The sequence below is a fragment of the Rhamphochromis sp. 'chilingali' genome (genome assembly GCF_963969265.1).
Source record: "Rhamphochromis sp. 'chilingali' genome assembly, chromosome: 2".
In the NCBI taxonomy this organism is placed as follows: domain Eukaryota; kingdom Metazoa; phylum Chordata; class Actinopteri; order Cichliformes; family Cichlidae; genus Rhamphochromis; species Rhamphochromis sp. 'chilingali'.
This window is the reverse complement of record NC_137930.1, coordinates 67,595,004-67,617,789: the sequence shown is the minus strand read 5'-3', so window position 1 is coordinate 67,617,789 and position 22,786 is coordinate 67,595,004. Positions and strand designations below refer to the sequence as shown.

General features: G+C 35.4%; 1 protein-coding gene across 4 annotated transcripts in view; it reads left to right on the top strand.

Moving 5' to 3' along the window:
- LOC308392359 (DNA topoisomerase I, mitochondrial) overlaps window positions 1–22,786 on the top strand; it is a 53,005-nt gene that overhangs the window by 8,342 nt on the left and 21,877 nt on the right. For all 4 annotated transcript variants that reach the window (XM_080875341.1, XM_080875338.1, XM_080875339.1 and 1 more), the window contains exon 9: window positions 692–813. In XM_080875341.1, the coding sequence (XP_080731467.1) occupies window positions 692–813 (122 nt within the window). The remainder of the gene's footprint in view (window positions 1–691; window positions 814–22,786) is intronic.

Here is a 22,786-nt window from a genome sequence, read left to right as displayed (position 1 = left end):
GTACAAATGTCCAGAATGTCATTGGACATATGATGGAGCCTGACGGGTGTTATATAGGTTCTTATGAGCCATTTATATTGCAAAAGTTTAAAGTGTGTGTTTGTTTGTTCAGGTTACTTTATAAAGTCGCTTCAGCTCATTGGGCATAAAGGTGCAGCCACACAGTTTCGCTCGGGATGAGGTCTGAGCTTGGACTGTAATTTTAAGACAATCTTGTGAACGCTAGCGTACACACATCCTGACTTTGTTTGCTCACACAGAAGACATAGCCGCACGCTATTGGGCCTTTAGGATTCAAGACGTGTTTGAAGCTGGATACTGATTGATGGCTGTAATTGTTTTTGCTTTGTTTAGCAGTCCAGCTGCAAACGGGGTCCTACGGGGACTTGGTTTGATCTGTTAATTCCTGCACGTGCATGTTTTTAAAGGTTGGTCCTAGCAGTGGACTTGAATGTAGATCACTGTCCTTGCCTCTAATCCTACCTCCCTCTATCCACGGGCTAGTCTGACAGCCTGGAGGAGCTAAGGTGGGGGTGGTACTGGGTGGTGGATCTTCAGAGGACCCCGAGCTCCCAAAGGCTTGTGTTCTTGACTAGTACGGCTCGATAAACGTATAGTTCTGACAATAAGGCTTGGTTGGTTTAATGCTGTTAAAAATGATCTCAGTGTAAGTGATGCTGCTTGTGTGCAGGTAAAAAGGTAAAGCTGAGCCTGGCGGCAGAAGAGGTGGCGGTGTTCTTTGCCCAGATGCTGGATCATGAGTACACCACCAAGAAGGTGTTCCGCGAGAATTTCTTTAAAGATTGGAGAAAGGTAAAGCCAAATGCATCATGGAAGTTGGAGTAAGTTACCTTTAGGTGTGATTATGAGTTTAAAATGTGCTGCAGTAGACTGGTGGCTCCAAAGCCAGCTGGGGTTGGTGTCACCACATCTGCAAACTTTGTCTTCATGTAACAGTTTTGCAAAAGTTGCGTATGTTCAAGCCTTTTGTTAGAGTGAGTGCATCATAAATAGATTGTATGTGTGTAAATACAGGACGAGTGTGACTGGTACATGCTCGCTGGTGTCTGTCAGGGTGTCCTCTGCATGGAAAAAAACACCGTGCCAAGCCCCTAGGCATATCATGCAGAATTAATTTTGCGCTGCTTAGTGCTCAATGCACTTGAAAATACGATTTATGTGAAGGCATTGATATGCTAATCCAGACAACTAGCTCTCCTGCATATGAACAAATCCAATTAAACTGTTTTATTATAGCCGGAAAAAACTCTCCTCGGTCCACTGCCCTCAGTGCCCGCCCACTGTCGGGTGTCATTCATGCTTAGACACGCAGGCTGACTGCCTGTCCACGCTGTCAGTGTTCCTGGAGGTGTGTGTGTGGTTATGTGTAGGTCTCTATTTGCATCTCATCTTCTATGACGGTAGATAACAAAACTGGGCTGTATCAGTTTGATGGATGAGAGTCATTTCCTTTATTCCTAAAGTTTGTGCCCATGATGGAGTGTGTGTGTGTGTGTGTGTGTGTGTGTGTGTGTGAAACATTTAACTATTTTGTGTGCATTTCAAATTACGGTCAGTATTTTTGTGTGATTATTACTGCACTGTTTATAAAAAGCACCTCTGTGGCAGTAAGTGACAACTTATTAATACACTTGATCATTAATTGTGTGGATGCTTTAAGCATCCACACTATTGAGTTCCTGTTTCTCTTTATTCTTTATTATTGTGTGGATGCTTTAAGCATCCACACTATAGAGTTCCTGTTTCTCTTTATTCTTTATTGTGTGGATGCTTTAAGCATCCACACTATTGAGTTCCTGTTTCTCTTTATTCTTTATTGTGTGGATGCTTTAAGCATCCACACTATTGAGTTCCTGTTTCTCTTTATTGTGTGGATGCTTTAAGCATCCACACTATTGAGTTCCTGTTTCTCTTTATTCTTTATTGTGTGGATGCTTTAAGCATCCACACTATTGAGTTCCTGTTTCTCTTTATTCTTTATTGTGTGGATGCTTAAGCATCCACACTATAGAGTTCCTGTTTCTCTTTATTCTTTATTATTATTATTATTATTCTTAGGACTTCCGTACACTTTTTGCCGTTAAACTACTTCCACAATTTTCAGCCGATTTTCACCGTTCAAATTTTAAACTATTCAGCTATTTTTGCTCTTTCCGGCTATGACTTTTGCTATTTTTAACTATTATACTTTTTAAAATATTAAGCTTTTTTCCTTTAATTTGTCCCATTGAAATGAATGGGAAACTTCTGCAATTCTGCTAAAATTTGCTTGTTTTTGAAACTTAACTACTTCCTCATATTTTCACCTAGAACAACCATTCAAATTTTAAAATATTCACAAATTATTGGGCTATTCAGGTATGATTCAGCTTTTTCAAATCTTCTACTGTTTTACTTTTATGCCTCTTAAAGTTTTGAGTTGCAAAATTGTGATTTTTCACAAAATACATGCGTTGTTATGGTTGCTATGCTCTTGGCTTCCAGTGTGACACTGAAGGTTTTGCAGTCTTCTCTTCATGTCCGAACAACTGTTTGCTACTTGCTCAATTTTCACTCAACTTCCACAAATTATACATCAAAACGTAGGTATTTTTGCTGGCTTTCAGGAAATGTCACTATCATTGTTGTGGGATTTATAGAATTTTCGCAAATCTCCTCAGACCAACACAATGTCAGAAAACTCTCCATATAAAGTGAATGGAGAGCTTGTTCAAAATCACCGCTGGATTTCTGTAATGAGAGGCATATTCGAATCGTCATATCTCCTTAACGAAGCAAAGTTAAGACATGAGGCTTGTCCCCGAATATCTTCAGACACCCCTGACGCTCACAATTCAAGAATTTCTTTCTCACCTATTACCGTTCTGAAATGAGTTGGACTTGTTTGAGGGTAGGAAATTCGTCCTTCGCTCAGATTTCTTCAGATTTCAAACTGTGGAAATGAACCACTTTTTTCTCTCGTCATAACTTTTTGTTGGATTTCCACAGAGACCTGAAAATTTCCATGACTGTTCACCAAAGCCTGCTGTCTCTTACGGTGAAAGAATGATATCGATACTCCAAATAGATTTCAAGTCACAAAGCGTTGTTTGAGGGCAAGTCAAGGCAGTTTTTGCTTCGCTCTACTCAGTTATGGTGCATTAGAAGTCAAATATCTTTAATAATTCATATTTTAATGATAAATTGTAAACACTGGAAGATTCCCCCATCTCTTCTGAACAAAACGATGTAAGAATGACCACTCTAGCCCCTACGGTTAGGAAATTATGGTCATTTGTTTGAGGGGAGTCCTCACTATGAGAAATAGGCTGCAATAATCCTGTGCCTCTCTGTGCTGCGTGTGTAAAAAGAGGCACATGTTTTGGCGGGAAAAAGTACACAGGCACTCTGATTGGTGGATTCAAATTCAGCAGCTCCCAGGCTGACCTAGAAACTTACTTCTCTCTCCCTGTGCATTTTTTTGCTGATTTTTTCATTTAACAAGTATATTTGAGGGACCCTCAGCATGTTCAGCATTTTTTCAGCTGTCCATTTTGCTTTTCCAATTTTTCTGTTTAACTTATTACTATTGTGCTAAATCATACTATTTCTGCTATTTTATAAGATTTGTGCCTAATATAGTATTTCTGCTAAATTACAGTATTTCTGCTTTTTATACTATTTGTGCTAAAACATAGTATTTCTACTAAATGTAGTATTTATGCTTAATCATACTGTTTCTGCTATTTCATAAGATTTGTGCTTAATATAGTATTTCTGCTTTTAATAGGATTTGTGCTTAATATAGTATTTCTGCTTTTTATAGAATTTGTGCTTAATATAGTATTTCTGCCAAATTATAATATTTGTGCTAAAACATAGTCTTAATTTAAAATTACAATATTCATAGTTCATCACAGTGTCTCTGGTAAATCACAATATTTCTGCTCTGTTGTACTATTTTTCTAAATCATAGTGTTTCTGTAATGTTTAAGTATTTTTGGCTAAATATATTCTTTCTGTTATCTTATACTATTTCTCCTAAATTCTTGTATTTTTGAGAAGTTATCATGTTTCTGGTAAGTTACAATATTTCTGCTAAATTCTGCTATGCTATTGTATTTCTGCCAAGTATTATGTTTCCTCTAAGATATTGCAGTTCTGCTAAGTTATTCCATTTTAGCAAACTTCTTTTGCTTCTGCAAAGTTTTTACAATTTCTGCAACTTTTCAGCTTTTTCAGCTACTTTTTGCATACAGCTTCAGCTTTAAGCATCCACACTGCATTTTCGCAGGAAATGCAAATTTTTCTAGTTATTATTATTCTTAGGACTTCCGTACACTTTTCGCCGTTTAACTACTTCCACAATTTTTGTGCTATTTTCACCGTTCAAACTTTAAACTATTCAGCTATTTTTGCTAATTCCTGCTATATCTTTTGGTATTTTTAACTATTATACTTTTTAAAATATTCCACTTTTTTCCTTTAATTTGTCCCATTGAAATGAATGGGAAACTTCAGCAATTCTGCTAAAATTTGCTTGTTTTTGAAACTTAACTACTTCCTCATATTTTCACCTAGAACAACCATTCAAACTTTAAAATGTTCTCAAATTATTGGGCTATTCAGGTATAAATCAGCTTTTTCAAATCTTTTACCGTTTTACTTTTATGCCCCTTAAAGTTTTGAGTTGCAAAATTATGATTTTTCACAAAATACATGCGTTGTTATGGTTGCTATGCTCTTGGCTTCCAGTGTGTCACTGAAGGTTTTGCAATTTTCACTTCATGTCCGAACAACTTCTTGCTACTTGCTCAATTTTCACTCAACTTCCACAAATTATACATCAAAACGTAGGTATTTTTGCTGGCTTTCAGAAAATGTCACTATCATTGTTGTGGGATTTATAGAATTTTGGCAAATCTCCTCAGACCAACACAAGGTCTCAAAACTCTCCATATAAACTCAATGGAGAGCTTGTTCAAAATCATCGCTGGATTTCTGTAATGAGAGGCATATTCGAATCGTCATATCTCCTTAACGAAGCGACTTTAAGACATGAGGCTTGTCCCCGAATATCTTCAGACACCCCTGACGCTCACAATTCAAGAATTTCTTTCTCACGTATTACCGTTCTGAAATGAGTTGGACTTGTTTGAGGGTAGGAAATTCGTCCTTCGCTCAGATTTCTTCAGATTTCAAAGTCTGGAAATGAACCACTTTTTTCTCTCGTCATAACTTTTTGTTGGATTTCCACAGAGACCTGAAAATTTCCATGATTGTTCACCAAAGCCTGCTGTCTCTTATGGTGAAAGAATGATATTGATACTCCAAACAGATTTCAAGTTACAAAGCGTTGTTTGAGGGCAAGTCAAGGCAGTTTTTGCTTCGCTCTACTCAGTTATGGTGCATTAGAAGTCAAATATCTTTAATAATTCATATTTTAATGATAAATTGTAAACACTGGAAGATTCCCCCATGTCTTCTGAAGAAAACGGTGTAAGAATGACCGTTCTAGCCCCTACGGTTAGGAAATTATGGTCATTTGTTTGAGGGGAGTCGTCACTATGAGAAATAGACTGCAATAATCCTGTGCCTCTCTCTGCTGCGTGTGTAAAAAGATGCACCTGTTTTGGCGGGAAAACGTAAACAGCCACTCTGATTGGTGGATTTAAATTCGGCAGCTCTCTCCCTGTGTGTGTGTGTGTGTGTGTGTGTGTGTGTGTGTGTGTGTGTGTGTGTGTGTTTAGTGGGAGAGAAAGAACCCTACCCTTATTTGGCAGCATGTCATTGTAGGATTTAAATTGAATATAGTTAGACTGATTGACTGGATTAGAGCCTGTGTTTGTGTGTCCCTCTCTGCATTTCTGTTTCAATATGCCTCCATATTTGTAATTTTGTAAGTTATTGCTATTCTGCTAAATTATAGTATTTCTGCTTTATTATACTATTTGTGCTAAAACATAGTATTTCTACTAAATGTAGTATTTCTGCTTTTTATACTATTTGTGCTAAATTATAATATTTCTGCTTTTTATACTATTTGTGCTAAATTATAATATTTCTGCTTTTTATACTATTTGTGCTAAAACATAGTATTTCTACTAAATGTAGTATTTATGCTTAATCATACTATTTCTACTTTTTATAGGATTTGTGCCTAATATAGTATTTCTGCTTTTTATAGGATTTGTGCTTAATATAGTATTTCTGCTAAATTATAGTATTTCTGCTTTTTATAGTATTTGTGCTAAAACATAGTATTTCTACTAAATGTAGTATTTATGCTTAATCATAGTATTTCTATATATTTCTGCCAGGTCCCCAGGCAGCCAATCCTCTGTGAGGACTTAGACATTCAAATTTTCAAATCAGGGCCTGCACGGTTTCCCAGCCAATCATATATGTGTCCTGAGGCATTCAAATTTGCATATTGGGGCCTTCATGGCTTCTAAGCCAGCCAATCATATCTGAGGGCTGAGGAATTCAAATCCACAAATCAGGGCCTGCACGGCTTCCCAGGCAGCCAATCATATATGTGGCCTCAGGCATTCAAATTTGCATATTGGGGGAATTCGTGGCTTCTAAGTCAACAAGTCATCCATGTCGTATATCTCTAAAAATTCACATTTTAATGATAAATTGTTAACACTGGAAGATTCCCCCATCTCTTCTGAACAAAACGGTGTAAGAATGACCGCTCTAGCCCCTACGGTTAGGAAATTATGGTCATTTGTTTGAGGGGAGTCCTCACTATGAGAAATAGGCTGCAATAATCCTGTGCCTCTCTCTGCTGCGTGTGTAAAAAGATGCACCTGTTTTGGCGGGAAAAAGTACACAGGCTCTCTGATTGGTGGATTCAAATTCAGCAGCTCCCAGGCTGACCTAGAAACTTACTTCTCTCTCCCTGTGCATTTTTTTTGCTGATTTTTTCATTTAACAAGTATATTTGAGGGACCCTCAGCATGTTCAGCATTTTTTCAGCTGTCCATTTTGCTTTTCTAATTTTTCTGTTTAACTTATTACTATTGTGCTAAATCATACTGTTTCTGCTATTTCATAAGATTTGTGCTTAATATAGTATTTCTGCTTTTAATAGGATTTGTGCTTAATATAGTATTTCTGCTTTTTATAGAATTTGTGCTTAATATAGTATTTCTGCTTTTTATAGAATTTGTGCTTAATATAGTATTTCTGCTTTTTATAGGATTTGTGCTTAATATAGTATTTCTGCTAAATTATAGTATTTCTGCTTTTTATAGTATTTGTGCTAAAACATAGTATTTCTACTAAATGTAGTATTTATGCTTAATCATAGTATTTCTATATATTTCTGCCAGGTCCCCAGGCAGCCAATCCTCTGTGAGGACTGAGACATTCAAATTTTCAAATCAGGGCCTGCACGGTTTCCCAGCCAATCATATAAGTGTCCTGAGGCATTCAAATTTGCATATTGGGGCCTTCATGGCTTCTAAGCCAGCCAATCATATCTGAGGGCTGAGGAATTCAAATCCACAAATCAGGGCCTGCACAGCTTCCCAGCCAGCCAATCATATATGTGGCCTCAGGCATTCAAATTTGCATATTGGGGGAATTCGTGGCTTCTAAGTCAACAAGTCATCCATGTCGTATATCTCTAAAAATTCACATTTTATTGATAAATTGTTAACACTGGAAGATTCCCCCATCTCTTCTGAACAAAACGGTGTAAGAATGACCGCTCTAGCCCCTACGGTTTGGAAATTATGGTCATTTGTTTGAGGGGAGTCCTCACTATGAGAAATAGGCTGCAATAATCCTGTGCCTCTCTCTGCTGCGTGTGTAAAAAGATGCACCTGTTTTGGCGGGGAAAAGTACACAGGCTCTCTGATTGGTGGATTCAAATTCAGCAGCTCCCAGGCTGACCTAGAAACTTACTTCTCTCTCCCTGTGCATTTTTATGCTGATTTTTTCATTTAACAAGTATATTTGAGGGACCCTCAGCATGTTCAGCATTTTTTCAGCTGTCCATTTTGCTTTTCCAATTTTTCTGTTTAACTTATTACTATTGTGCTAAATCATACTGTTTCTGCTATTTCATAAGATTTGTGCTTAATATACTATTTCTGCTTTTATAGGATTTGTGCTTAATATAGTATTTCTGCTTTTTATAAGATCTGTGCTTAATATAGTATTTCTACTAAATGTAGTATTTATGCTTAATCATAGTATTTCTGCTTTTTATAGGATTTGTGCTTAATATAGTATTTCTGCTAAATTTAGTATTTCTGATTAATTATAGTTTTTCTACTAAATCATAGTACAGTATTTCTGCTTTTTATGGGATTTGTGCTAAAACAAAGTATTTCTACTAAATGTAGTATTTGTGCTTAATCATACCATTTCTGCTTTTTATAGGATTTGTGCTTAATATAGTATTTCTGCTAAATTATAGTATTTCTGCCAAATTATAATATTTGTGCTAAAACATAGTCTCAATTTAAAATTACAATATTCATAGTTCATCACAGTGTCTCTGGTAAATCACAATATTTCTGCTCTGTTGTACTATTTTTCTAAATCATAGTGTTTCTGTAATGTTTAAGTATTTTTGGCTAAATATATTCTTTCTGTTATCTTATACTATTTCTCCTAAATTCTTGTATTTTTGAGAAGTTATCATGTTTCTGGTAAGTTACAATATTTCTGCTAAATTCTGCTATGCTATTGTATTTCTGCCAAGTATTATGTTTCCTCTAAGATATTGCAGTTCTGCTAAGTTATTCCATTTTAGCAAACTTCTTTTGCTTCTGCAAAGTTTTTACAATTTCTGCAACTTTTCAGCTTTTTCAGCTAGTTTTTGCATACAGCTTCAGCTTTAAGCATCCACACTGCATTTTCGCAGGAAATGCAAATTTTTCTAGTTGTGTGGATGCTTTAAGCATCCACACTATTGAGTTCCTGTTTCTCTTTATTCTTTATTGTGTGGATGCTTTAAGCATCCACACTATTGAGTTCCTGTTTCTCTTTATTCTTTATTATTATTATTATTCTAGTTGCTTCCGTACACTTTTCGCCGTTAAACTACTTCCACAATTTTCAGCCGATTTTCACCGTTCAAATTTTAAACTATTCAGCTATTTTTGCTAATTCCTGCTATGATTTTTGCTATTTTTAACTATTATACTTTTTAAAATATTCCACTTTTTTCCTTTAATTTGTCCCATTGAAATGAATGGGAAACTTCAGCAATTCTGCTAAAATTTGCTTGTTTTTGAAACTTAACTACTTCCTCATATTTTCACCTAGAACAACCATTCAAACTTTAAAATGTTCACAAATTATTGGGCTATTCAGGTATGATTCAGCTTTTTCAAATCTTTTACTGTTTTACTTTTATGCCTCTTAAAGTTTTGAGTTGCAAAATTGTGATTTTTCACAAAATACATGTGTTGTTATGGTTGCTATGCTCTTGGCTTCCAGTGTGCCACTGAAGGTTTTGCAATTTTCACTTCATGTCCGAACAACTTCCTGCTACTTGCTCAATTTTCACTCAACTTCCACAAATTATACATCAAAACGTAGGTATTTTTGCTGGCTTTCAGAAAATGTCACCATCATTGTTGTGGGATTTATAGAATTTTTGCAAATCTCCTCAGACTAACACAAGGTCAGAAAACTCTCCATATAAAGTGAATGGAGAGCTTGTTCAAAATCACCGCTGGATTTCTGTAATGAGAGGCATATTCGAATCGTCATATCTCCTTAACGAAGCAAAGTTAAGACATGAGGCTTGTCCCCGAATATCTTCAGACACCCCTGACGCTCACAATTCAAGAATTTCTTTCTCACCTATTACCGTTCTGAAATGAGTTGGACTTGTTTGAGGGTAGGAAATTCGTCCTTCGCTCAGATTTCTTCAGATTTCAAACTGTGGAAATGAACCACTTTTTTCTCTCGTCATAACTTTATTTTGGATTTCCACAGAGACCTGAAAATTTCCATGATTGTTCACCAAAGCCTGCTGTCTCTTACGGTGAAAGAATGATATCGATACTCCAAATAGATTTCGAGTTAGAAAGCGTTGTTTGAGGGCAAGTCAAGGCAGTTTTTGCTTCGCTCTACTCAGTTATGGTGCATTAGAAGTCAAATATCTTTAATAATTCATATTTTAATGATAAATTGTAAACACTGGAAGATTCCCCCATCTCTTCTGAACAAAACGGTGTAAGAATGACCGCTCTAGCCCCTACGGTTTGGAAATTATGGTCATTTGTTTGAGGGGAGTCCTCACTATGAGAAATAGGCTGCAATAATCCTGTGCCTCTCTGTGCTGCGTGTGTAAAAAGAGGCACATGTTTTGGCGGGAAAAAGTACACAGGCTCTCTGATTGGTGGATTCAAATTCAGCAGCTCCCAGGCTGACCTAGAAACTTACTTCTCTCTCCCTGTGCATTTTTTTGCTGATTTTTTCATTTAACAAGTATATTTGAGGGACCCTCAGCATGTTCAGCATTTTTTCAGCTGTCCATTTTGCTTTTCCAATTTTTCTGTTTAACTTATTACTATTGTGCTAAATAATACTATTTCTGCTATTTTATAAGATTTGTGCCTAATATAGTATTTCTGCTAAATTACAATATTTCTGCTTTTTATACTATTTGTGCTAAAACATAGTATTTCTACTAAATGTAGTATTTATGCTTAATCATACTATTTCTGCTTTTTATGGGATTTGTGCCTAATATAGTATTTCTGCTTTTTATAGGATTTTTGCTCAAACATAGTATTTCTACTAAATGTAGTGTTTATGCTTAATCATCCTATTTCTGCTTTTTATAGGATTTGTGCTTAATATAGTATTTCTGCTAAATTATAGTATTTCTGCTTTTTATAGTATTTGTGCTAAAACATAGTATTTCTACTAAATGTAGTATTTATGCTTAATGATAGTATTTCTATATATTTCTGCCAGGTCCCCAGGCAGCCAATCCTCTGTGAGGACTGAGAAATTCAAATTTTCAAATCAGGGCCTGCACGGCTTCCCAGCCAATCATATATGTGTCCTGAGGCATTCAAATTTGCATATTGGGGCCTTCATGGCTTCTAAGCCAGCCAATCATATCTGAGGGCTGAGGAATTCAAATCCACAAATCAGGGCCTGCACAGCTTCCCAGCCAGCCAATCATGTATGTGGGCTCCAGGTATTCAAATTTGCATATTGGGGAATTCGTGGCTTCTAAGTCAACAAGTCATCCATGTCATATATCTCTAAAAATTCATATTTTAATGATAAATTGTCAACACTTGAAGATTCCCCCATCTCTTCTGAACAAAACGGTGTAAGAATGACCGCTCTAGCCCCTATGGTTAGGAAATTATGGTCATTTGTTTGAGGGGAATCCTCACTATGTGAAATAAACTGAAAGAAGCAGGTCTATGTCTCTGTGCTGCGTGTGTAAAAAGATGCACCTGTTTTGGCGGGAAAACGTAAACAGCCTCTCTGATTGGTGGATTCAAATTCAGCAGCTCCCAGGCTGACCTAGAAACTTAGTCCTCTCTCCCTGTGTGTGTGTGTGTGTGTGTGTGTGTGTGTGTGTGTGTTTAGTGGGAGAGAGAGGACCCTGCCCTTATTTGACAGCATGTCATTGTAGGATTTAAATTGAACATAGTTAGACTGGTTGACTGGATTAGAGCCTGTGTTTGTGTGTCCCTCTGTGCATTTGTGTTTCAATAAGTTATTACTATTCTGCTAAATCATAGTATTTCTGGTACTTTTCGGTACTTGTGCTAAATACAGTATTTCTGCTAAATCATACTATTTCTGCTTTTCATAGGATTTATGCCTAATATAGTATTTCTGCTAAATTATAGTATTTCTGCTTTTTATAGGATTTGTGCCTAACATAGTATTTCTGCTAAATTATACTATTTCTGCTTTTTATAGGATTTGTGCCTAACATAGTATTTCTGCTAAATTATAGTATTTCTGCTTTTTATACTGTTTGTTCTAAATTATAGTATTTCTGCTTTTTATAGGATTTGTGCTTAATATAGTATTTCTGCTAAATTATAGTTTTTCTTCTTTTTATAATATTTGTGCTAAAACATAGTATTTCTACTAAATGTAGTATTTATGCTTAATAATAGTATTTCTATATATTTCTGCCAGGTCCCCAGGCAGCCAATCCTCTGTGAGGACTGAGACATTCAAATTTTCAAATCAGGGCCTGCACGGTTTCCCAGCCAATCATATATGTGTCCTGAGGCATTCAAATTTGCATATTGGGGCCTTCATGGCTTCTAAGCCAGCCAATCATATCTGAGGGCTGAGGAATTCAAATCCACAAATCAGGGCCTGCACAGCTTCCCAGCCAGCCAATCATGTATGTGGGCTCCAGGTATTCAAATTTGCATATTGGGGAATTCGTGGCTTCTAAGTCAACAAGTCATCCATGTCGTATATCTCTAAAAATTCATATTTTAATGATAAATTGTTAACACTGGAAGATTCCCCCATCTCTTCTGAACAAAACGGTTTAAGAATGACCGTTCTAGCCCCTACGGTTAGGAAATTATGGTCATTTGTTTGTGGGGAGTCCTCACTATGAGAAATAGGCTGCAATAATCCTGTGCCTCTCTGTGCTGCGTGTGTAAAAAGATGCACCTGTTTTGGCGGGAAAACGTAAACAGCCACTCTGATTGGTGGATTTAAATTCGGCAGCTCTCTCCCTCTGTGTGTGTGTGTGTGTGTGTGTGTGTGTGTGTGTGTGTGTGTTTAGTGGGAGAGAGAGGACCCTGCCCTTATTTGGCAGCATGTCATTGTAGGATTTAAATTGAATATAGTTAGACTGGTTGACTGGATTAGAGCCTGTGTTTGTGTGTCCCTCTGTGCATTTGTGTTTCAATATGCCTCCATATTTGTAATTTTGTAAGTTATTACTATTCTGCTAAATCATAGTATTTCTGGTACTTTTCGGTACTTGTGCTAAATACAGTATTTCTGCTAAATCATACTATTTCTGCTTTTCATAAGATTTGTGCCTAATATAGTATTTCTGCTAAATTATAGTATTTGTTCTTTTTATAGGATTTGTGCCTAACATAGTATTTCTGCTAAATTATAGTATTTCTGCTTTTTATACTATTTGTGCTTAATATAGTATTTCTGCTTTTTATAGGATTTGTGCCTAATATAGTATTTCTGCTTTTTATAGGATTTGTGCCTAATATAGTATTTCTGCTTTTTATAGGATTTGTACCTAATATAGTATTTCTGCTTTTTATACTATTTGTGCCTAATATAGTATTTCTGCTAAATTATAGTATTTCTGCTTTTTATAGTATTTGTGCAAAAACATAGTATTTCTACTAAATGTAGTATTTATGCTTAATCATAGTATTTCTATATATATATATCTGCCAGGTCCCCAGGCAGCCAATCCTCTCTGAGAACTGAGACATTCAAATTTTCAAATCAGGGCCTGCATGGCTTCCCAGCCAATCATATATGTGTCCTGAGGCATTCAAATTTGCATATTGGGGCCTTCATGGCTTCTAAGCCAGCCAATCATATCAGGGCTGAGGAATTCAAATCCACAAATCAGGGCCTGCACAGCTTCCCAGCCAGCCAATCATATATGTGGGCTCCAGGTATTCAAATTTGCATATTGGGGAATTCGTGGCTTCTAAGTCAACAAGTCATCCGTGTCATATATCTCTAAAAATTCATATTTTAATGATAAATTGTCAACACTTGAAGATTCCCCAATCACTTCTGAACAAAACGGTGTAAGAATGACCGCTCTAGCCCCTACAGTTAGGAAATTATGGTCATTTGTTTGAGGGGAGTCCTCACTATGAGAAATAGACTGCAATAATCCTGTGCCTCTCTGTGCTGCGTGTGTAAAAAGATGCACCTGTTTTGGCGGGAAAACGTAAACAGCCACTCTGATTGGTGGATTTAAATTCGGCAGCTCTCTCCCTCTGTGTCTGTCTGTGTGTGTGTGTGTGTTTAGTGGGAGAGAGAGGACCCTGCCCTTATTTGGCAGCATGTCATTGTAGGATTTAAATTGAATATAGTTAGACTGGTTGACTGAATTGGATCTTGTGTGTGTGTCTCTCTGTGCATGTGTGTTTCCTCATGTGTACATATTTGTAATTGTGTGGCTGTCATAAATTTTTTTTCAGATTTTTGTCATTTAACAAGTATATTTGAGGGACCCTCAGCATGTTCAGCATTTTTTCAGCTGTCCATTTTGCTTTTCCAATTTTTCTGTTTAACTTATTACTATTGTGCTAAATCATACTATTTCTGCTATTTTATAAGATTTGTGCTTAATATACTATTTCTGCTTTTATAGGATTTGTGCTTAATATAGTATTTCTGCTTTTTATAAGATTTGTGCTTAATATAGTATTTCTGCTAAATGTAGTATTTATGCTTAATCATATTATTTCTGCTTTTCATAGGATTTGTGCTTAATATAGTATTTCTGCTAAATTTAGTATTTCTGATTAATTATAGTTTTTCTACTAAATCATAGTACAGTATTTCTGCTTTTTATGGGATTTGTGCTAAAACAAAGTATTTCTACTAAATGTAGTATTTATGCTTAATCATACCATTTCTGCTTTTTATAGGATTTGTGCTTAATATAGTATTTCTGCTAAATTATAGTATTTCTGCCAAATTATAATATTTGTGCTAAAACATAGTCTTAATTTAAAATTACAATATTCATAGTTCATCACAGTGTCTCTGGTAAATCACAATATTTCTGCTCTGTTGTACTATTTTTCTAAATCATAGTGTTTCTGTAATGTTTAAGTATTTTTGGCTAAATATATTCTTTCTGTTATCTTATACTATTTCTCCTAAATTCTTGTATTTTTGAGAAGTTATCATGTTTCTGGTAAGTTACAATATTTCTGCTAAATTCTGCTATGCTATTGTATCTCTGCCAAGTATTATGTTTCCTCTAAGATATTGCAGTTCTGCTAAGTTATTCCATTTTAGCAAAGTTCTTTTGCTTCTGCAAAGTTTTTACAATTTCTGCAACTTTTCAGCTTTTTCAGCTACTTTTTGCATACAGCTTCAGCTTTAAGCATCCACACTGCATTTTCGCAGGAAATGCAAATTTTTCTAGTTATTATTATTATTCTAGTTGCTTCCGTACACTTTTCGCCGTTAAACTACTTCCACAATTTTCAGCCGATTTTCACCGTTCAAATTTTAAACTATTCAGCTATTTTTGCTAATTCCTGCTACGATTTTTGCTATTTTTAACTATTATACTTTTTAAAATATTAAGCTTTTTTCCTTTAATTTGTCCCATTGAAATGAATGGGAAACTTCAGCAATTCTGCTAAAATTTGCTTGTTTTTGAAACTTAACTACTTCCTCATATTTTCACCTAGAACAACCATTCAAACTTTAAAATGTTCACAAATTATTGGGCTATTCAGGTATGATTCAGCTTTTTCAAATGTTTTACTGTTTTACTTTTATGCCTCTTAAAGTTTTGAGTTGCAAAATTGTGATTTTTCACAAAATACATGTGTTGTTATGGTTGCTATGCTCTTGGCTTCCAGTGTGCCACTGAAGGTTTTGCAATTTTCACTTCATGTCCGAACAACTTCCTGCTACTTGCTCAATTTTCACTCAACTTCCACAAATTATACATCAAAACGTAGGTATTTTTGCTGGCTTTCAGAAAATGTCACCATCATTGTTGTGGGATTTATAGAATTTTTGCAAATCTCCTCAGACTAACACAAGGTCAGAAAACTCTCCATATAAAGTGAATGGAGAGCTTGTTCAAAATCACCGCTGGATTTCTGTAATGAGAGGCATATTCGAATCGTCATATCTCCTTAACGAAGCAAAGTTAAGACATGAGGCTTGTCCCCGAATATCTTCAGACACCCCTGACGCTCACAATTCAAGAATTTCTTTCTCACCTATTACCGTTCTGAAATGAGTTGGACTTGTTTGAGGGTAGGAAATTCGTCCTTCGCTCAGATTTCTTCAGATTTCAAACTGTGGAAATGAACCACTTTTTTCTCTCGTCATAACTTTTTGTTGGATTTCCACAGAGACCTGAAAATTTCCATGATTGTTCACCAAAGCCTGCTGTCTCTTACGGTGAAAGAATGATATCGATACTCCAAATAGATTTCGAGTTAGAAAGCGTTGTTTGAGGGCAAGTCAAGGCAGTTTTTGCTTCGCTCTACTCAGTTATGGTGCATTACAAGTCAAATATCTTTAATAATTCATATTTTAATGATAAATTGTAAACACTGGAAGATTCCCCCATCTCTTCTGAACAAAACGGTGTAAGAATGACCGCTCTAGCCCCTACGGTTTGGAAATTATGGTCATTTGTTTGAGGGGAGTCCTCACTATGAGAAATAGGCTGCAATAATCCTGTGCCTCTCTGTGCTGCGTGTGTAAAAAGAGGCACATGTTTTGGCGGGAAAAAGTACACAGGCTCTCTGATTGGTGGATTCAAATTCAGCAGCTCCCAGGCTGACCTAGAAACTTACTTCTCTCTCCCTGTGCATTTTTTTGCTGATTTTTTTCATTTAACAAGTATATTTGAGGGACCCTCAGCATGTTCAGCATTTTTTCAGCTGTCCATTTTGCTTTTCCAATTTTTCTGTTTAACTTATTACTATTGTGCTAAATAATACTATTTCTGCTATTTTATAAGATTTGTGCCTAATATAGTATTTCTGCTAAATTACAGTATTTCTGCTTTTTATACTATTTGTGCTAAAACATAGTATTTCTACTAAATGTAGTATTTATGCTTAATCATACTATTTCTGCTTTTTATGGGATTTGTGCCTAATATAGTATTTCTGCTTTTTATAGGATTTTTGCTCAAACATAGTATTTCTACTAAATGTAGTGTTTATGCTTAATCATCCTATTTCTGCTTTTTATAGGATTTGTGCTTAATATAGTATTTCTGCTAAATTATAGTATTTCTGCTTTTTATAGTATTTGTGCTAAAACATAGTATTTCTACTAAATGTAGTATTTATGCTTAATCATAGTATTTCTATATATTTCTGCCAGGTCCCCAGGCAGCCAATCCTCTGTGAGGACTGAGAAATTCAAATTTTCAAATCAGGGCCTGCACGGCTTCCCAGCCAATCATATATGTGTCCTGAGGCATTCAAATTTGCATATTGGGGCCTTCATGGCTTCTAAGCCAGCCAATCATATCTGAGGGCTGAGGAATTCAAATCCACAAATCAGGGCCTGCACGGCTTCCCAGCCAGCCAATCATGTATGTGGGCTCCAGGTATTCAAATTTGCATATTGGGGAATTCGTGGCTTCTAAGTCAACAAGTCATCCATGTCATATATCTCTAAAAATTCATATTTTAATGATAAATTGTCAACACTTGAAGATTCCCCCATCTCTTCTGAACAAAACGGTGTAAGAATGATCGCTCTAGCCCCTATGCTTAGGAAATTATGGTCATTTGTTTGAGGGGAATCCTCACTATGTGAAATAAACTGAAAGAAGCAGGTCTATGTCTCTGTGCTGCGTGTGTAAAAAGATGCACCTGTTTTGGCGGGAAAACGTAAACAGCCTCTCTGATTGGTGGATTCAAATTCAGCAGCTCCCAGGCTGACCTAGAAACTTAGTCCTCTCTCCCTGTGTGTGTGTGTGTGTGTGTGTGTGTGTGTGTGTGTGTGTGTGTGTGTGTGTGTGTTTAGTGGGAGAGAGAGGACCCTGCCCTTATTTGACAGCATGTCATTGTAGGATTTAAATTGAACATAGTTAGACTGGTTGACTGGATTAGAGCCTGTGTTTGTGTGTCCCTCTGTGCATTTGTGTTTCAATAAGTTATTACTATTCTGCTAAATCATAGTATTTCTGGTACTTTTCGGTACTTGTGCTAAATACAGTATTTCTGCTAAATCATACTATTTCTGCTTTTCATAGGATTTGTGCCTAACATAGTATTTCTGCTAAATTATAGTATTTCTGCTTTTTATAGGATTTGTGCCTAACATAGTATTTCTGCTAAATTATAGTATTTCTGCTTTTTATACTATTTGTTCTAAATTATAGTATTTCTGCTTTTTATAGGATTTGTGCTTAATATAGTATTTCTGCTAAATCATACTATTTCTGCTTTTCATAGGATTTGTGCCTAACATAGTATTTCTGCTAAATTATAGTATTTCTGCTTTTTATAGGATTTATGCCTAATATAGTATTTCTGCTAAATTATAGTATTTCTGCTTTTTATAGGATTTGTGCCTAACATAGTATTTCTGCTAAATTATAGTATTTCTGCTTTTTATAGGATTTGTGCCTAACATAGTATTTCTGCTAAATTATAGTATTTCTGCTTTTTATAGGATTTATGCCTAATATAGTATTTCTGCTAAATTATAGTATTTCTGCTTTTTATAGGATTTGTGCCTAACATAGTATTTCTGCTAAATTATAGTATTTCTGCTTTTTATAGGATTTGTGCTTAATATAGTATTTCTGCTAAATCATACTATTTCTGCTTTTCATAGGATTTGTGCCTAACATAGTATTTCTGCTAAATTATAGTATTTCTGCTTTTTATAGGATTTATGCCTAATATAGTATTTCTGCTAAATTATAGTATTTCTGCTTTTTATAGGATTTGTGCCTAACATAGTATTTCTGCTAAATTATAGTATTTCTGCTTTTTATAGGATTTGTGCCTAACATAGTATTTCTGCTAAATTATAGTATTTCTGCTTTTTATACTATTTGTTCTAAATTATAGTATTTCTGCTTTTTATAGGATTTGTGCTTAATATAGTATTTCTGCTAAATTATAGTTTTTCTTCTTTTTATAATATTTGTGCTAAAACATAGTATTTCTACTAAATGTAGTATTTATGCTTAATAATAGTATTTCTATATATTTCTGCCAGGTCCCCAGGCAGCCAATCCTCTGTGAGGACTGAGACATTCAAACTTTCAAATCAGGGCCTGCACAGTTTCCCAGCCAATCAAATAAGTGTCCTGAGGCATTCAAATTTGCATATTGGGGCCTTCGTGGCTTCTAAGCCAGCCAATCATATCTGAGGGCTGAGGAATTCAAATCCACAAATCAGGGCCTGCACGGCTTCCCAGCCAGCCAATCACATATGTGGTCTCAGGCATTCAAATTTGCATATTGGGGAATTCGTGGCTTCTAAGTCAACAAGTCATCCATGTCATATATCTCTAAAAATTCATATTTTAATATTAAATTGTCAACACTTGAAGATTCCCCCATCTCTTCTGAACAAAACGGTGTAAGAATGACCGTTCTAGCCCCTACAGTTAGGAAATTACGGTCATTTGTTTGAGGGGAGTCGTCACTATGAGAAATAGACTGCAAAAATCCTGTCTCTCTCTGTGCTGCTGCGTGTGTAAACAGATGCACCTGTTTTGGTGGGGAAAAGTGCACAGCCTCTCTGATTGGTGGATTCAAATTCACCAGCTCCCAGGCTGACCTAGAAACTTACTTCTCTCTCCCTGTGTGTGTGTGTGTGTGTGTGTGTGTGTGTGTGTGTGTGTGTGTGAGACAGAGAGAGAGAGAGAGAGAGAGAGAGAGAGAGAAAGGCTTTTAATGGGATGATCTCATTCTAAGATTTAAATTCAATATATTTAGACTGGTTGACTGAATTGGAACTTGTGTGTGGGTCTCTCTGTGCATGTGTGTTTCCTCATGTGTACATATTTGTGATTGTGTGGCTGTAATAAATTTTTTTGCAGATTTTTGTCATTTAACAAGTATATTTGAGGGACCCTCAGCATGTTCAGCATTTTTTCAGCTGTCCATTTTGCTTTTCCAATTTTTCTGTTTAACTTATTACTATTGTGCTAAATAATACTATTTCTGCTATTTTATAAGATTTGTGCTTAATATACTATTTCTGCTTTTATAGGATTTGTGCTTAATATAGTATTTCTGCTAAATGTAGTATTTCTGCTTAATCATACTATTTCTGCTTTTTATAGTATTTGTGCTTAATATAGTATTTCTGCTAAATTTAGTATTTCTGATTAATTATAGTTTTTCTACTAAATCATAGTACAGTATTTCTGCTTTTTATGGGATTTGTGCTAAAACAAAGTATTTCTACTAAATGTAGTATTTGTGCTTAATCATACCATTTCTGCTTTTTATAGGATTTGTGCTTAATATAGTATTTCTGCTAAATTATAGTATTTCTGCCAAATTATAATATTTGTGCTAAAACATAGTCTCAATTTAAAATTACAATATTCATAGTTCATCACAGTGTCTCTGGTAAATCACAATATTTCTGCTCTGTTGTACTATTTTTCTAAATCATAGTGTTTCTGTAATGTTTAAGTATTTTTGGCTAAATATATTCTTTCTGTTATCTTATACTATTTCTCCTAAATTCTTGTATTTTTGAGAAGTTATCATGTTTCTGGTAAGTTACAATATTTCTGCTAAATTCTGCTATGCTATTGTATTTCTGCCAAGTATTATGTTTCCTCTAAGATATTGCAGTTCTGCTAAGTTATTCCATTTTAGCAAACTTCTTTTGCTTCTGCAAAGTTTTTACAATTTCTGCAACTTTTCAACTTTTTCAGCTACTTTTTGCATACAGCTTCAGCTTTAAGCATCCACACTGCATTTTCGCAGGAAATGCAAATTTTTCTAGTTATTATTATTATTATTCCGGGTGTTTCCGTACACTTTTCGCCGTTTAACTACTTCCACAATTTTTGTGCTATTTTCACCGTTCAAACTTTAAACTATTCAGCTATTTTTGCTAATTCCTGCTACGATTTTTGCTATTTTTAACTATTATACTTTTTAAAATATTAAGCTTTTTTCCTTTAATTTGTCCCATTGAAATGAATGGGAAACTTCTGCAATTCTGCTAAATTTTGCCTGTTTTTGAAACTTAACTACTTCCTCATATTTTCACCTAGAACAACCATTCAAATTTTAAAATGTTCACAAATTATTTGGCTATTCAGGTATGATTCAGCTTTTTCAAATCTTCTACTGTTTTACTTTTATGCCTCTTAAAGTTTTGAGTTGCAAAATTGTGATTTTTCACAAAATACATGTGTTGTTATGGTTGCTATGCTCTTGGCTTCCAGTGTGCCACTGAAGGTTTTGCAATTTTCACTTCATGTCCGAACAACTTCCTGCTACTTGCTCAATTTTCACTCAACTTCCACAAATTATACATCAAAACGTAGGTATTTTTGCTGGCTTTCAGAAAATGTCACCATCATTGTTGTGGGATTTATAGAATTTTTGCAAATCTCCTCAGACTAACACAAGGTCAGAAAACTCTCCATATAAAGTGAATGGAGAGCTTGTTCAAAATCACCGCTGGATTTCTGTAATGAGAGGCATATTCGAATCGTCATATCTCCTTAACGAAGCAAAGTTAAGACATGAGGCTTGTCCCCGAATATCTTCAGACACCCCTGACGCTCACAATTCAAGAATTTCTTTCTCACCTATTACCGTTCTGAAATGAGTTGGACTTGTTTGAGGGTAGGAAATTCGTCCTTCGCTCAGATTTCTTCAGATTTCAAACTGTGGAAATGAACCACTTTTTTCTCTCGTCATAACTTTTTGTTGGATTTCCACAGAGACCTGAAAATTTCCATGATTGTTCACCAAAGCCTGCTGTCTCTTACGGTGAAAGAATGATATCGATACTCCAAATAGATTTCGAGTTAGAAAGCGTTGTTTGAGGGCAAGTCAAGGCAGTTTTTGCTTCGCTCTACTCCGTTATGGTGCATTACAAGTCAAATATCTTTAATAATTCATATTTTAATGATAAATTGTAAACACTGGAAGATCCCCCCATCTCTTCTGAACAAAACGGTGTAAGAATGACCGCTCTAGCCCCTACGGTTTGGAAATTATGGTCATTTGTTTGAGGGGAGTCCTCACTATGAGAAATAGGCTGCAATAATCCTGTGCCTCTCTGTGCTGCGTGTGTAAAAAGAGGCACATGTTTTGGCGGGAAAAAGTACACAGGCTCTCTGATTGGTGGATTCAAATTCAGCAGCTCCCAGGCTGACCTAGAAACTTACTTCTCTCTCCCTGTGCATTTTTTTGCTGATTTTTTCATTTAACAAGTATATTTGAGGGACCCTCAGCATGTTCAGCATTTTTTCAGCTGTCCATTTTGCTTTTCCAATTTTTCTGTTTAACTTATTACTATTGTGCTAAATAATACTATTTCTGCTATTTTATAAGATTTGTGCCTAATATAGTATTTCTGCTAAATTACAATATTTCTGCTTTTTATACTATTTGTGCTAAAACATAGTATTTCTACTAAATGTAGTATTTATGCTTAATCATACTATTTCTGCTTTTTATGGGATTTGTGCCTAATATAGTATTTCTGCTTTTTATAGGATTTTTGCTCAAACATAGTATTTCTACTAAATGTAGTGTTTATGCTTAATCATCCTATTTCTGCTTTTTATAGGATTTGTGCTTAATATAGTATTTCTGCTAAATTATAGTATTTCTGCTTTTTATAGTATTTGTGCTAAAACATAGTATTTCTACTAAATGTAGTATTTATGCTTAATCATAGTATTTCTATATATTTCTGCCAGGTCCCCAGGCAGCCAATCCTCTGTGAGGACTGAGAAATTCAAATTTTCAAATCAGGGCCTGCACGGCTTCCCAGCCAATCATATATGTGTCCTGAGGCATTCAAATTTGCATATTGGGGCCTTCATGGCTTCTAAGCCAGCCAATCATATCTGAGGGCTGAGGAATTCAAATCC